The sequence below is a fragment of the Ostrinia nubilalis genome, chromosome 10, assembly GCF_963855985.1.
Source record: "Ostrinia nubilalis chromosome 10, ilOstNubi1.1, whole genome shotgun sequence".
NCBI lineage: Eukaryota > Metazoa > Arthropoda > Insecta > Lepidoptera > Crambidae > Ostrinia > Ostrinia nubilalis.
Genome location: NC_087097.1, coordinates 1595733 through 1613379, shown reverse-complemented (window position 1 = coordinate 1613379; position 17647 = coordinate 1595733). Strand labels below are relative to the sequence as shown.

Sequence of the window (17647 nt, the reverse complement as noted above, 5' to 3'; positions counted from 1 at the left end):
CGGCTGGGGCGGTGACGTCAGCGCCCGCGCAGCTTGCGACTTGCGTCGAGTGGCATTCCCGACTCGTCGAGCTTCGGAACCGTTGTTTATTTACGTAGCGGGATTATGGCAATAAGGAATGCTTGGTTCCTTTGCCCATGGAAAAGTTCTTCGAAATTGCTCATAAGCGCATGTTGTATTGTAGCTAACATTACTCTATAACTATTCCAGGCTTTACATTTCTTTTCATTTTCAGTATCCGTTGTATTAACAAAATATACAAGCATAATGTTAAGGTGTCGAGCCACCATTCATCATCAATGATTGTCAGCTCTGCTTATAGTCCGCCTTATAATTTATTTTCTTCTGTCTTGGTGATGTCATGATTTTTTATTAATGAAGTCGGCGCCGCTCGCCTCTGGTTGAGTTTTTTGGTCCTGTACAAGACAGCCCGTTAATTTGTATCAGGCTGTCAAAATCATGTTGCGATTATAATATTAGTTTTTTTGCGAAAATCTGAGTAGAGTATGTTACCTGACAGCAAAAGGAATGATAATAGTGTTTTTGTTAGAGATTAAAAGTAGCTATATTATTTTACCAGTTTTGTATCTGGCATCTTTGTCATCATCTGTCTGTATTATCTTACTTTCTTTTTAACACGATTTTATTGTAAACAATACCTAATTTTCACGGCCTCTTCACGAGAAAATTCTACAAGCTTTACGACTGCTTCAACAAAAGAATGACATACCGCCGAATGCATTATGGTCCGTTTTATGCGCGCGCGCAGCTTTCGGCGCGTACGATTGATTTCGGACGACTATTTTGGTCGTTTTCGTTTCGCTACGGTCGTGCTTCGTGCAAGATTCGGTCACTGACTCCGTGGTGGATGAGTTATGCTTTTTTGGCTCGTGATGATGTTTTATACAGCTTTTGCACGCTGATTACACGTGTTTCTTGTTTTGCAATAACATTCGAAGATAAAATTGTAGCTGGATAGACATGGCTTTAGCGTCTTATGTAATGAAGCGGAGGTTGTATAGCTATCTATGTTTGTATAGTGCAGTTGAAGGGATTCTGTAAATTCATTTAAAATATTACCTAGTTAAATTAATTATACAAGATAGTTAGAATTATTCCAAGAAATGTTTGAATTGATCTAATTTACAATGCAAGTTTTTTACGCACAGTGCGTAATTGTATTAAATTACCTACTTTGTGATTGACGCCTCATTTATATTAATTAATTGCTGCTGCTTTTAAATAACACCTCTAATTACACTTTCAATTTCAAAACAACACTCTTTGTTTGATGTAACAATGTGAGCAAAGAAATTAATATGTATTTTGCCTGTTTTGTATTAAAATTCATGCATACCTTCATATTGTTATGCTATTCGTACACCTTAGTCCATGGAGATAAGATGGGTTCTTATTTGGCAATAATTAGCAGCTAGAAAGCTCTTTGTCAATTCTTTTTATATTGTTCATGTGTCTGGGGAAATGCTTCGAAGACGCCCTTGATTCTGCTTGAGAGAGTTCAAAGAGCTATGGTTTTCCCTATCGGTTTCCAAAAGAGTATCTTTCTGTACCATCAAGCTAACTATTATGTGATTTCGCTTATTCTCTACATTGTTAACGACACCAAATTTTCGGACACGCCTATTAATTCCCAAAAAAAAACTAAGTCGGTCTCCGAAACGATTAACTTGTCAACAATAACATCTCACTCGACACAATACAAACCCAAACAGTGATGAAGTGACGAATTAAATCCGTCTAATGGGCTGATTGTGCAGAACAGTGCGGGCAGCCAGCCGTGCCCAGCTTAATGGGCAAGATGAAGCGTTACAAATCACTAGATTTCATACTTGGCTTCTCTCGAGTGCAAACGTGTTGATGTTTTTTCTAATTATAGGCCCTGGAAATATGCTAGAGAAAAGAAAACACTTAGAAAGAAAATCAGCACCTGCGTAATACCTAAAGTACGGCCAACGAGAAGCGATACCAAATGTAAACAAACCCAATGTCATGGGTGAACCCATCTGACTTTGACATATTTTGGCGGGAGAACGAGACATTACGACAAATACACAAGATGGGAAGAGACAGAAAATATTGTCAACTCGATAGTCTTATCGACCTTTTGTATCGCCGCTAGTTGGCCGTACTTTACACGATAATAATTATTGCAATAACTAGGTATGGCCTATTTTTGAACAGTTCCTATCTCAGATATTGTCTAAGATTTCAAATTGAGAGATCAAGATTTGATGTTGAATAGATAGAGGAAACAACGTTTCGTAATATACAAAATGCACTTCACGTGTTTTCTTTATCTCCAAGATTGTTTGCTTAGATCTCATCTTTTCTGGTATATCTATAAAGATGTCTACAAAATGTAAAACGGGTTTTAGGAAAAAAGCTTAACACAAGTACCTGTTCCTGGGCAATCAGGAACCAGTCATTACAAAAATATCTTCCATCATTCCTAGATTGCAGACTGGACAATCAGGAACCTAACGTTTCGCAAAATATCTTCCATCATTAGATTGCAGACCCTGACATGAATACCTATACGAAATCGTGACTACGACCGGTATTGCTTCGATTTTCATCGCGTCGCGTTGCGCGGGCGCAAGGCGCAATGCAATCCGTGCCCATAGCTGTCATCGCGGACCTAAATTATGCGTTTGGTTTATTTGTGCGCATAGCTCCGTGTTACGTCACTATCCATGATCGTGATCTAGCTTTGTTTGGTTTACAAGATCGTGTAGGAATGACGCCGAATACTAATTCATCATTGGTAGAGCTGACGAAGAGAGAGAGAGAGAGAGAGGAAAACGCATAAGTTTTTGTGGGATTGTGGATTGCACAGTGCCAGTGGCAGAATATTAAAAGCTTTTTTTTAAATGATTTATAGCTTTAGCTTTAGCCTTCTTCGACTGTATGAAGATTTCAAAGAATTTGTTGTTTTCATTTAGGTAGATTTGTTAAAATCATTTTTGTAACATCATGGTTCTGGTTATCTACTGCTGGTTGATAATTTTCCTAAAATAAAGGAAAAATACTATAACTAATAATAAAATTCCGAATCTTGATTTGTTTTGCTAAAGCTCAACTCAAGGAATATTTTCTACATACCTACGTCAAAGCTCTGACGTATTTAAAGCTGTCTTTACTTTCATGCAGAAATGAATTTGCTTCCGAAAATACAAAATGCGAAGTGCAGTAGGAGTTCCTCCGTCATCGCCGTAAAATTAGTTGTAAGAATTACTAGTACATGACGTCATAGTGACTAAAAGGGATTACGTATTTCGAACTACACTGTTTCCAAAATATACTCAAGAGTATAAACGTCTCTATTAGTTCATCGTGCATATAAATAAACTGTTATTACTTTGTTCTACGAAATGGAGCTGCCCAACAGCTATCGCGCTGTTTTTTAGAGGAGTCAGTTACCAGCAAAATCAGAGATAAACCCTTCAGCCAATATCCAAGTGTTTGGAGTAGGTTCACTACAAATAGTCCAAAGAACGATAGGATTCGATTCGTTCCTCGGATCTCTAGTCGGCCAATCCGTCAACTCCACCGTTCGGCTATTGTCGCCTACATTGCAAAACTAATTTGAAAATTATAAATAACTTGAAAAATCGAACTGCTTAAATCAACCCACGACTTTCCGCTTGCCGGGCGACTGCTCTTCCAACTGAGCGGTATTGAGATGCGACTCTTAACGCTTAAAATTAAATAACTATTGCAAAACTAATTGAGTTCCCTCGTTGTCCCCAGGTTCCAACACAACAAAATCTACACATACATCGGCGAGGTGCTGGTATCGGTGAACCCGTACAGAAACCTGGACATCTATGGGCCGCAGCACATGGCCCAGTACCGCGGCCGGGAGATGTTTGAGGTCCCGCCCCACGTGTATTCCGTGGCTGATGCCTGCCAGAGGGTGCTCAGGCAACAGGTCAGGATCCCAATAGATTTAAACGTTCGTTTCAGCCAAATTTTAAACGTCTACTGCTGGACAAGCCGCAAAAAAGTATTGAGTGTCTTCCCTCAAGGATTTCCTTCCACAACGACCGGTCCTGTGCTACCCGCATCCAGGTACCGTGACCAGCCGGGCTAGGATGCGCGGTGTGATATTATGCTCTTATTATCGATAATTTTAGACGTCAAAATGTATGGGCAAAATCGATAAAATGGCGCGATAACCATTTATCGCAGCGCGCATCCTAGGCCTACAGATCGTAATCAAGTAGGAGGTAGATTTAATCACTTATCCAAAAATTTCGCTTTAGTAAAAGTGGCAGCGGGTAAGCTAGTATCTGTCGCAGAACCGACTAAGGTGCAGTAAATTCTTGTAGCAAGATAAGAAGATAAGTTAAAAACAATTGTTTGGTGACGCCTCAGGGTGACACATAGATACAGGGACTATCCCTACGACATATAGTTTGAAAACCCTTTTTTTGCACGTCATGTTACTACTACAAAATGTTACCTATCACGCACGCCGAACGCTATTATTTCAAACATTACATAAATCTAGCACGACGTTACTTTAATTTTAATACGACAATACATCCCTGGTTGATCAAGAGTTCACTTTGAGGCGGTATCTCTTAAAAGAAATAGTTAACAGACCGTAAGTCCTGCGGGCAAGTCATCAATGTTAATTGCCGTTATAAATAACCCTTCGGCAGTTCGGTGCGGTTATAAAGGACTGCTGTAACCCCGAGTGTCACTTACAGTAATTGATTTTACTTCTACGTGTAAATCACTGTGCAGTAACTTGACGACCGAAGACTGATCGTTAAATTAGCAGTCAGGTCCTAAGGTCTTGCAGCTTGCCCCTTTAGGAATAGGTAGTCAATTCTGTTTCGCTTCAAAAATTTACCCCTGGGACAAACTTTTGGGATTGGTTGGGTTTTTATTGCTGGTCAAGCTGTAGATCATGGCCATGATGACACAGGAGTTGCAGTGGTGGGAATAGTCAGTCCCGTTACAGAAATTAATTTTAATTCAGGTAACTTGATAACCGTAGACGGAACTTTAAATTAGCTATCAGAGCTGATTTCTACAAAAGCGCAGACGGGACATATGCAAAGAAGCCAAAGCGGAAAAGAAAGGAGATTCCTAAATCACGAAATCTGATTAGTTATTCAAAATACATCTCATCTTCTCTCCATCTTGGTAGAAACTGGGCCGCGTAGTCAATTCTGTTTCTCTCCATAACTACCTCCGTTTTCAAAACAGCATTCATCAGTCACCCTAAAACATTAAGTATGGTTCTGGATATGACAGTAACGTGTTATTACCGTTCGTTCCCATTGTTTCGTGTCGTCGTGTTGCGTGAGCGCAAATGGCGCGAGTCCCGTCGTAAAGCCCGGTTTATCACTGCCTGTTGGCGGAGACCACCCGTGATTCTGCCATAAGTAATACTAAAGTTGATTGGTTTCAAGAGCAAATGTACAGGACAGTTTTTCATTTATACTCGTATACTGCTGACACGGTGCTTCATGAAACAATAGGTAGTCTCTTTAGCCTTTTTTTTTTCTGGTATACCTTCTACACGTTAACAGTTAACACCACAACACGTTCCTTGACGCAATCCCAATAAAAGTTTTACTTATTGCTTTCACGCGTAGGTGGATTTTTTTCTACGGTACATACTTTTTAACCTATTTTTTTGACGTGCTATGTTTCATCATAATCATCATCATCATTTCAGCCACAAGAAGTCCACTGCTGAACATAGGCCTTCTCCAATGATTTCCACATCGCCCGCTATGATGCTATGTTTCTAGATGTAATACATAAAGTATATGGTGTTTAAAGTGTTACTAACCATGAACAAATCCACAGGGCCGAGATACATGCGTGCTGATCTCCGGAGAGTCAGGGTCGGGCAAGACAGAGGCCTCGAAGTTCATCATGAAGTACATCGCCGCCAACACCACACAAGTTCACAGAGAATACATCGACAGGTAAGATTCATGAATTTGTTTTACACCCATTCAAAGGGGGAAGTTTTAAACCACTACTGATCTGAAGATCAGTGAAACTCCCAATTTTCCAGCCAGCCTATTATTGACTAAAGTACGGCCAACTAGCAGCAATACAAAAGGTCGATTCGACTGTAGAATTGACAATCTATTCTGTCTCTTCCCTTCTTGTGTATTTGTCGTAATGTCTCGTTCTCCCGCCAAAATATGTCAAAGTTAGACGGGTTCGTCAACATTCGGACATCCATTTTAGTATACATAGTTGTTGCAATTCACGAGGGCGAATCTGTTACTTGTCTGTACTCTATGAAAAAGGGGTAGGCCTGTTGCCATACACCGGGCACATTGTGAGGCAGAAATGTTATTATTATTCTTGTTATTCAATTTAAATCGATAAAACATCTTATTTTTATGGTTTGACAGATATTTTCAAAAACTATATTGTCTACAAAAATATGTAATCTAACTATTAAAAAGTTATGCACCCTTGCTATTCCAAATGACCATGACATTGGGTTTGTTTACATTTGGTATCGCTTCTCGTTGGCCGTACTTTATGCAATGCGCACCTACAAACAAGTCACAGGTGTGGCCTTAACAAGTTTTTATCTATTGCTTGGCACCTTATTTTGATCGTGGAGAAGCTAACACGATCTTGAATCGAACTAAAACAATACATAGCTTAGAGATTCTTGTATTATAATGAGATGATGTCTTGTTATGTCACATTACTGCGGGGTTTCTTAGCTGCATCTGCGTATTATTACGTGTTTCAATAGTAAGCATAATGGAATAAGAAGTGTCTCAAGGGTTTTACGTAAAAATACACCCCGAGATAGAAAACTCAATATAGGGTATTACACAAAATAAGTAGCCCAACGAGGTAGGTTGGGACTGGCCGACGCGAGATCCGAGGAACACTGGTTCGAACCCTGTCGCTGGATTATTGTGGTGAACCCACTAATAATAAAATCATATTTAGCTTACCACTAGGGGTTACCGGAACCGAAAATAATTATTATCCTCCTTTTCCAGAGTAAAAAACGTGCTAATCCAATCAAATTCCATCCTCGAAACGTTCGGCAACGCGAAAACGAACCGCAACGACAACTCCTCACGCTTCGGCAAGTACATGGACATCCACTTCGACTACAAAGGCGACCCGGTGGGCGGACACATCAGCAATTACCTGCTGGAGAAAAGTCGGGTGGTCAGCCTGCAGCCTGGAGAGAGGAACTTCCACGCTTTTTATCAGGTAACGAAACTATCATCTTTTTTGTTTTACTCTTTTATGTTTGCCTTGTTTTCTCTTTATCTTCCTGTACATTGCGTTCTCCCTGCTGCCGGACTTTTGGTCTCCATTCTCCTCTTGCATCTCCGTCAGCAAGGGTGCGCCGTGACAACAGAGAGCCCCCGTTGAAAATCAGTTTCGAGACAAGCCCTGGCGGTCTTGATGTATGCTGATTTCCATAATGAGGACGTCCACTGCTAAAAATAGGCCTCCCAATTAATTTTCATAATGTGGACCGACTTCATAAAGGTAGCAGAAAGGCGCTGGATGCAAGCCGCTACCAACCGGTCGGAAAAAACTTCTTAGTTCCCATCGCTGCAACTCCTGTTTAGCCAGGATCTACAACTTGACCGCCGCCAATATAAACCCGACCAGTGAAGGACAAGTTAGTCCCAGAGTAAAGTTTAACAAAATCAAAAAAATCAAAATCAAAAATATTTATTCAGTTTAGACCACAAGTGGCACTTATGAACGTCAATAGAAATAATAACTGTCATTGAATCCGCAACGAAATTAATCAGAAAAACGTAGAAGTTTGTTCGACTTCCTCCATAACGTTCGCTGTTTCATCAGAAACCTTAAAGTATGGCTTACAGTCTGCAATTAAGATCCAAAATATCGATCCAACTACGAGTACATACTAACTATCAGGTGTATTTAAAGACAGTTACAATTATTTACTGAAAGAAATACCCATTGTTGTGAATGTGACCTTCAATCGACTGAACACCTTTAACGATGAATAAATTACACAGTACAGGCGCATTTGCATAAAAATCGTGCTATCTACATTAATTTGTTGTAGTAGATAATAATAATGTTGGTAGTGCAGTAGTAACTTTCCATGGTTTGGCTAAGTAAAGTATCGTCGTAACTTAATAAATTTAATGGTAAATTGGTTGCACAAACGAGTGTTGCTGAATTATCGATCCTAGAAGACCATTGCTGTATTAATGTGTTAAATTATCAGTTTTACATCAAATGTGGCGATAACAGCGAATACTGTTCGAACAATACAAAATGATAATGAAAATTGTAATTGATGATATTATAACAAGCTAATTCATAACAATATGATCGCGTTAAGTTATAAAGTAAAAAAAAAAAGTAAAATAGTTATTTCTCAAAGATGTCACATGTACAATTTATTCTGGCGGTCTCTGCACTAAGCTAGAAAGCTTGTATCGCAGCGGCCAATTCAAACAATTACCTTTGTATCTATCTATTCATATTGTAGAAGAGCCTAACTGGACTAAGTATAATTGCTCTTGCATATCGTTTCACGCAACGTTATAGAAATAAGCTCTTTAGTATTCATAATTTCGGACATGTATTGAACCGCGAGTTTCCCTGTCGCAACGCTGATTGCGCGCGGTCACGCTAGCGGCCGCTAATATCCTGCCATAATGCCATAAACACAATTTATGGATCAAATAGCGGCTCCTCCCTTCATATGCCAGTCAATTTAATAAAGAACAACGTAATTTTTGTAGCCATAATAATAAAGTTGAATGAACTGAGACATTAGATGATGAATTGTTGTACGAAACGATAATATACGAGGGGCGGCTGAAAAGTTTTGAGCCTAGGGTATTAAAAATGCCGATAGAAAAGTATAAAAAATATATTTTTCTATTCAATCTCCCTCTACTACAATGGACTTCTTACATTTGTGTAAAAGAGCTTTTAACCCACTGAAAAAAAATTCGCAATCTTTGCCTTCGAAATGAGCCTTTAACGCCGCCTTCATTTCTTTGTCACTCAAAAATCTTCGTTCCTGGAGGTCTTTTTTCCAATTTGAGAATTAGACAAAATAGCTAGGGATTCGGACTAAACTGTGTGGTGGGTGATTAATTTCTTGAAATCCAGTTTTACCCGGGGCAAGCCATTCAAAATGCGCGGTGTGCGCGGGCGAATTGTCTTGCAGTAACAGATTTCCTTTCGCCAGTTTGCCTCTTAATATTTCAACAACCACTTGACGCACTTTTATCAGCAGTACAGCATAATAATCCCCGTTTATTGTAGTTTTTTTTAAGTAGGTAGTCAATGAATAAAATTCCTCCACAATCCCAAAAATAGTGGCTATGAGCTTGGGTGTCGATCGCTCCACTTTGAATTTCCGCGGCGGCGTTTTCCCTTTTGAATCCATTGCATTGACTCTTATTTTGACTCTAGATCGTACTACGGATCTATTATTTATCAATAGTGACAATGTGAGAAAAAAAATTGTTAGGATTATAGCCAAAGATGTCCTAAAACTCCTGCGAAGTTGTGACTCGACACTGGTTGTCGAACGGCGTGAGCATTTTTGGCACCCATCGCACGCACCCCTATTTCATGTGCAAATGAGTATGAAAAATATCGCCAATACGTTCCTTGCTAATGCCTATGGCTTCAGCTATATGTCACAGCTTAATTCGCTGATCTCTAAAGCAAGATTCTTTAAATTTTCATTATTTTATTTGTTAATGGCGAAATCTGGCCGCCCTGACTTGCGGTCATCTTTTAGCGACTCCCTGCCATGCTTGAATCATCGGATCCAATCTTTCATGGTAGAAAATGAAGGCCCAGACTCCCCATAAACTGTAGACATCTCTTCAAATGTTACCGTCAGCGTTTTGTTCCTCTTTTTGAAGTATTTTATGACAACTGTGTACTTAAATTTCGTACATTGCGCGGATGACTGAGACATGATGTTGTTTACGGATGAATTACTAAAAGACTGATGACGCTAATGAAATGAAATTTTGTACATATACTAAGGAGGTTATTGGCAAATTGATTAAATTTAGCGCGAGTCAATAATAACACTTGAAGATACTTAGGCTCAAAACTTTTCAGCCGCCCCTCGTACCATGTAGTTTAGTCCAAAACTGTTATCTCACTTTCTCAAGTGATTCAAGAACATTGATTCGACAAAATGGGGTATCATTTTGTCGATTATCAGGACAAACCTGGCTTTCACTGATTGGGTTTAGAGCTGCCGAGCTGGAGACGCATACGGAGGGCCGACCCCAAGTTAAATGGAAAAGTGTCAAGCAAAGAAAGAAAAGATGTAGATCCTGGCTACACAGGAGTAGCAGCGGAGGGAACGAGGAATAGTCCCGTAAATCACTCACGTTAAGATTGCATAATGACAGGTACATCTCTAACTACTAGGGCATCAATTCACTCTGTCAAATTTAGTAGTAGGGCATCAGATAGCGAAACAATACGCGCGGTGGGCGAGTTTACAAACAACGCGGCGGGAAGCCAGCCGTCAAGCCAAACAGCTAGCCTAATGTCAACAACGGCGCGTGCGCCGATGCTCCGCTCTTTATACAATATTTTTAGGCTTGGAATAGAATAGTACCCTTAACTGGCTATAACGGCGTCGTAAGTATAATTAATACTATAGATTCCGAATTATTTTCGTCGACTTGCTCAGACTCCACTCTGCCAGATCTAGTCTCATTTTTCCTCCATAGTTATCGCCCCGGGTACCAACCCATGCTACGCCGCCACTGGTCTAGCTGACAAAGAAATTTATATTCACTATATGCGCGTGAGCAAACCCATTCAAGAAAGCAATTTTATAATGCATAAAAAAATAAGTTTCAATTCTATATTAGACACCGTTTTTATAAAGCTCTAATTGCCGAGCAGTTTAAGCTGTAAAACGAGTTTATGGCTAGAAATAAAAGGGTAGATAGCAAAAATATAAACTTTGTAAAAATTTTATCCATCTGGCAGTATTATTTTCAAACCTTTATGACGATCAAGTAGGTCATACATACGATACCGAAATAGGTACTATAAATATTTTAACTTTTTATTTCCCAGTTATTAAGTACAAACAACAACCACACAAAGAAGTTCGGGCTGAATTCGAGCGCAGTGTACAAGATCCTCGGCAGCGAGCGAGCGACCGCGCAGGATTCTAAGCTCTATTCCGTCACGAATAGCGCCTTTTCTGCCCTGGGCTTCGCGTCGTCCGTCGTCGATGACATCTGGAACATAGTCGCTGGAGTTATATTGCTGGTAAGTTTGTGAACTGCAGGTGAAGTGATAGTGGCTCGGTGGTGACAAGGTTTAGGATCACCAAAGTCTAGCAACCCATGCTGTGGTCGTTGATGGATGGATATGGATAGTGTCAATTTTTTCAGCATGATTCGTATTATTGATACAGATCTGCTACCATATATAACAAAATTAACAAAGAAGTAAACATCTATCCATTAACGTATGCAAAGTGCAAGTCAGCAGTCACTGAATGGCTACAAACTAAAAATTACGAAGAAATTGAATCTCTGATATTGAGTTAAAACAAAATCATACATACATTCACATATACATATATTACACATACACACACATTAGATAGATAGATAGATAAATCATTTATTTGCATACACTTAACACACATAAAGAGTAAAGTTGCAGCATAACAATAATAAGAAAAGAATAGAATACAGTAGAATACTAGTTATATAAGCATGCATAAAACAAACAAAAGCAGTAACAAGTGGAAGAATACTTCCTGCATGATGTGTGTCGCAGCGATGCAAAAAGCAAAGAGCTCAATGTAAACACTGCCCTGAAAAGGGCAGAACACTGATTTTCAGCTCTTGCTAGGGAATCCGCGAAGCGCACGAAAACGAAATGAACCCTCCCACCATCCGCTATCAGTAAAAATGTTTAAAAAACGACTAGGGGAAATACCAATCAATATCATACTAATATTATATTATAAAGGCGAAAGTTTTGATGTCTGGGTGTTCTTTACTCCTCCACGCAAAAACCACCGAACGGATTCCACTGAAACTCCACAGTAGTATTGTTTACAAACCAGATCAACACACAGGCCACAATTTATGACGGTATTATGTGACAAATAAATTTCAACAAATAAATAAGACGTCTAAAAAGCGCTATCTATCGTCATTGGTTAAAATCTACAGCGCTTGGCAAACCACTGTTTTTGACATTCGTAAATATTCATGCCGTGAAACACCATCTATCAACAAAATATCTAACGGGGGCAAATCATAGTCCACGCGTACGAAGTTACGGGCGGCCGCTAGTAAAAATAATAATAATCATAAATGTCAGCAGGTATGCGTGCCCGACGCATGCAAGGGAACATGTTCGCCCAGGCGACTATTACTGCGTATACCCAGCTGTTGAAAGCTCAGTAATGTGGACTTCATATAAGTTCTAAACTTGTGTTTGGAATGAGTGAGCCTTATTGGAGGCGGAATGTTGTTCCAGCATTTAGTCGCCTGGTACCGAAAACTGCCCTCAAAGGCCACAGTGCGGTGTATGTGAGTCGCTAGTGGAGCTCGCGCTGACCTGGCATCGTCGGGCCCACGACCAATACGATTAGAGGGAAGGTTAAGCTTGGCATACAGATACTCAGGGTTCCTGAACTTCATGAGGTCAAACATTAAAACCGCAAGATGCATAATTCTTCTTGACTCCATATTTAACATTGAAGCGACATTTAAGTATGGCGACACATGAGTACGTGGCGGAATATTATAGCAGAAGCGACAGCATGCATTCTGAACCCTCTGTATCATCCCCTGGGTTCTGCACGTCAGACGCGGCCCGTAAACCAGATCACCATAATTGAGCCTCGATAGTATTAGCGACTCACACAAAGTCAAACGGACCCTCTCAGATAAGTAGTTTCGTATCTTGTATAAAACCCTTAATCGGTAGAAACAACTTCTCACCAAGCCCAAGATGTGTCCCTCAAAGCGCAACTGACTGTCAAACATGACACCCAGGTTCCTAGCCTCGTCAACTCTATCTATAGCTTTGCCAAGAATGTTTACAGTTGGATTACCATTATTTATTCGTTCAATTTGTTTTTTTGTGCCCAATACCATAAACTTTGACTTAGTGGGATTGAGAACGAGGGCATTACCCGACGACCAGGCAGCAATACTGTCCAGGTCTTCAGTTATCGCCGCTAATGCTTTAGACATGTCGTCAGGAGAACCTGAAATGTACAACTGGACATCATCAGCGTAGCAGTGATACTTACAATGTTTGATCACCTGGGGAAGATCAGCACTGTATAAAATAAATAATAACGGCCCTAGTATGGATCCCTGTGGGACGCCACGCGTGACAGGCCTGGGCCTCGACAGCAAGACAGAGCCATCGTCTCTGCTGAGTTTGACTAACTGACTCCGACCACTAAGATAACTCTCGAACCACTTGATGGAATGGTGATCAAAACCATAATATGACAATTTTGAGAGAAGCAAGGGGACATACACACACATTACACACTCGCACGTTATATCTTTTACCTGGGTTCTAGTATTAATTAGTATTTTTGAATTAATTTAACTTTAATTTTAAATTTTTCACTTATAAAATTTGCATTTGTAAAATATTATAAAGTGTACTTATTTATTTATTTTGTTCTATCCACACTAAATGCATTAAAAATTAAATTTGCCTACCTACTCTAATATTGTTATGGAAGAGCGGTGTTTCCTAGCACAAGTAACATCTGTTGCTTAACAGGAAGCTCCAACAACTTGTAACTGAACTAGGCTAAGTTAAAGAAATAAACGAATTTGAATTTGAATTGATCGGATTATTTCTTCCTGCAATTTCATTCGATTGAAACTGTAACATAATATCTAATTACGGAATAACAATTACTCGACAAACATGAATGCTTCGTAGGTTGCGTTACAGAGCTTTCTAATAATTTCGCACTCCAAGAAGCAATATGAGTATCTTGTACCTTAACAGTGAACTACCTGTCACCTGTGCCGTGTGGTGACGGCAGAATAGAATACATTTGTCACCAACCCCTACTCTTCCCGCGGGTGTCGTAAGAGGCGACTTAGGGACTACACATCAAACAGAGAATGGGCAGCAGCGCTCTCTGAAAAACATCAATCTTTTAAACTGCGATCTCCAACCCGCCTGCCAAGCGTGGAGATTATGGCAAAACCCTCCACTATAGTGGAGGAGGCTCATAGTCCAGCAGTGGACTGCAAAGGGCTGTGGATGATGGATGATGATACCTGTCACAGATTTTTCAGTGATTGTATCTTTGCAGGGCGAGCTAACTTTCGCAGAGACGCCAGACGGTCAGCTCACTATCGGTGGTCCTCTCCGCCAATGCGTCTCCGCTTTAGGAGTATCCGAGGACGCTCTCCGCACTGCCATGGCGGGCCGCGTGCTATCAGCCGGCGGCGAGCTAGTCAGCAAGGAACACAGCCTGTCTGACGCTAACTACACTAGGCTAGCGCTGGCTAAGGCGGCCTACGACAGGCTGTTCACGTGGATAGTACAACAGGTGAGTCAGCTAGCCATCGGCGGGCCTCTCCGCCAATGCGTCTCCGCTTTAGGAGTATCCGAGGACGCTCTCCGCACTGCCATGGCGGGCCGCGTGCTATCAGCTGGCGGCGAGCTAGTCAGCAAGGAACACAGCCTGTCTGACGCTAACTACACTAGGCTAGCGCTGGCTAAGGCGGCTTATGACAGGCTGTTCACGTGGATAGTGCAACAGGTGAGTTAATATAGGTTCACTGAGACGCTAGACTGTCAGCTGACCATCGGTGGTCCTCTCCGACAGTGTGTCTCCGCTTTAGGAGTATCCGAAGACGCTCTCCGCACTGCCATGGCGGGCCGCGTGCTATCAGCCGGCGGCGAGCTGGTCAGCAAGGAACACAGCCTGTCTGACGCTAACTACACTAGGCTAGCGCTGGCTAAGGCGGCCTACGACAGGCTGTTCACGTGGATAGTACAACAGGTGAGTTAATATAGGTTTAGTGAGACGCTAGATGGTCTGCTGACCATCGGCGGGCTTCTCCGCTAGTGCGTCTCCGCTTTAGGAGTGTCCGAGGATGCTCTCCGCACCGTCATGGCGGGCCGCGTGCTATCAGCCGGCGGCGAGCTAGTTAGCAAGGAACACAGCCTGTCTGACGCTAACTACACTAGGCTAGCGCTGGCTAAGGCGGCCTACGACAGGCTGTTCACGTGGATAGTGCAACAGGTGAGTTAATACAGTTTTACTGAGACGCTAGATGGTCTGCTGACCATCGGTGATCCTCTCCGCCCGAGGAGTATCCGAAAACGCTTATGTGACTTCTAAAACTTTGAATGCGTGGTAAATTAAACTGTGGTCACACAAGAGGTTCTGCGAAACACCAGTTCAGCTTCGGATGTGTCAGTTTTCTTAACAACATGTTGACGCCATGTTTTCTGTACCAGGCCTGTTCATCTCCGCGAGTTTGCATCGAAAACAAAACACGCGCGACTACCCCTCCTGAGATACCTAATCGACAGGACAATCACGATTGAGTGTTGACGCACGCACTTGTATTCTTCACCCATTCATTTGCATTGTAAAGACAATAAACAATTATGTAAAAACGGTGGTGTAATAAAATTAATACTGTGCAGTATTTTAACTGCCTGAATAATAATAGAAACACAAAATATAATTCATGCTTATTCATGTATTTTCTCCGTCATTTTCCGCAGTTTAGCACCTCACGTCACACATCATTTTACCGAAGTCAGCCCTATGACTTCGGCGCAGTACCGATCACTGACGTTTGTCAACAAAATGGTGTTCGACTCTTGAGATAAGCTAAATTATACCATATTGTTAACGATATTGAGCATTGTACATTTTCTTAAATACCTTCGCGAAGAAAGTTTTCTGTACGTAGTACTTATTACTATTCTGTGTCAGTACCAATATCAAGTTAATTGTAGCTAGAATAAAATGGAGGAGCCTAGTGTAATCTCATACTTAATGCCAGGATATTTACAGCACGGTAATAATATCATACAGTATTGTAACATCATATAAACCGACGAAACGCGACCTTTCCTTCGAATTTCAAATTTCGGGACGTGGTCGAGATGAAAAAATTAGGGGTGTCGCGAATGTGCCGAACGGACGTCTATGGCCTAATGTTGAAAATGACTAAGGTGATTGAATTTGACTGACCGTCATTTACGGTCAAATTTGTCAGCAACTGGTCATTAACTGTCAGAAATGGTCATTTTCAGTCAGTTTGATTTGAAATGAAAATTATATATTGTATAAAACCAGCTTTTGCCAACGATTTCACCCGCCTGAAATTAAAGTAACAGGTCATTAAGTACTCATTATGATTAGTAGATTCAAAATTATTTTAATTTTTTTTAAATTAAATCTACTAATCACAAAACAACACCCTTTTTAATCTTTTCCATTCACAAGTAAGTAAAAAAATACAATCACAAAACTAGATAGAAATTCTAAGTAGACAGATGTAATTAGAATGGGTACTGTAGGTGAGCAGCCCTATCGCATGTTGTCATACCGTGACGTACCACGGGGCTGTTGACATTTATTTAAAAAATATGGCCGAGTTGGAATACTGTATAGATAGTATTACCGTGTTTACAGCTTACAATAAATTATTTGAGGTCAAGTTATAGTTCCATTAAAAATCCTTATAAGAAAGTGTTGCGCAGAGCACACAAAGAAAAAGCATTCCTTCAAGTTGTCAGATCTTTGTGAATAACCAAGCAAATCCTTTGTCCCCAGATCAACAAAGCGATCGACGTCCCGTCAGGCACGTACAAGAACACACTCATCGGTGTTCTGGACATCTACGGCTTCGAGATCTTCGACACCAACAGCTTCGAGCAGTTCTGCATCAACTACTGCAACGAGAAGCTGCAGCAGCTGTTCATTGGTGAGTCGCAGATCCACACTCATTTGCCAAAATAAGGGAGAGCCTTGAGAACATTATCATCTAAATAGGGAGAGTGATAACGAGTAGCGAAATGTCATTAGCAGAAATCGAATGCGACGAGCCCAAGATTAACTATTTAAATGACAAGATTGCATGGATTCTACCTGTTTTGTTCTTACTTATTTAAAGTTTTATTATTTGGTGATGATGAGATTGACAGAGGGAACTGGGTTTCTGCCACCACTTTTTCTTGTTGTTGTCCAGAAGTGGTTGTAGGGCAGCTATATTTTGTGACGTCGACGATCCTGCTATTCGCCTGTGGTGCCAACTATTGAGCGCTACCTAATAAGTAGTATGATTGATGGAGGCATGTACTCTTTAGTCCAGCGGCCGAGGGAGTTTGAATCTGAGTTCTTCGTATTTCTAATCAGACAGTGTGACATCCACTTAAAATCAAAATCAAAAATATTTATTCAGTTTAGACCACAGAGTGGCACTTATGAACGTCAAAATACAGTAAATAATAAAAAAGAAAAGGAAGCCCTTATGGGGCACTTTACATGTCTCCTTATCTTTTGGGCCCTACCAGCGCTTCGAGACAAACATATGGCAAGTGCTGAGAAGAAACGCCGGAACAAACTCAGTCAGCACTAATT

General features: G+C 40.8%; 1 protein-coding gene across 1 annotated transcript in view; it reads left to right on the top strand.

Moving 5' to 3' along the window:
• Positions 1–17647, top strand: part of LOC135075661 (unconventional myosin ID) — a 63336-nt gene that overhangs the window by 26387 nt on the left and 19302 nt on the right. Inside the window, exons 2-7 of the mRNA XM_063970078.1 lie at positions 3772–3952; positions 5851–5972; positions 7026–7245; positions 11104–11301; positions 14351–14590; positions 16841–16991. Coding sequence (XP_063826148.1) covers positions 3772–3952; positions 5851–5972; positions 7026–7245; positions 11104–11301; positions 14351–14590; positions 16841–16991 — 1112 coding nt within the window. The remainder of the gene's footprint in view (positions 1–3771; positions 3953–5850; positions 5973–7025; positions 7246–11103; positions 11302–14350; positions 14591–16840; positions 16992–17647) is intronic.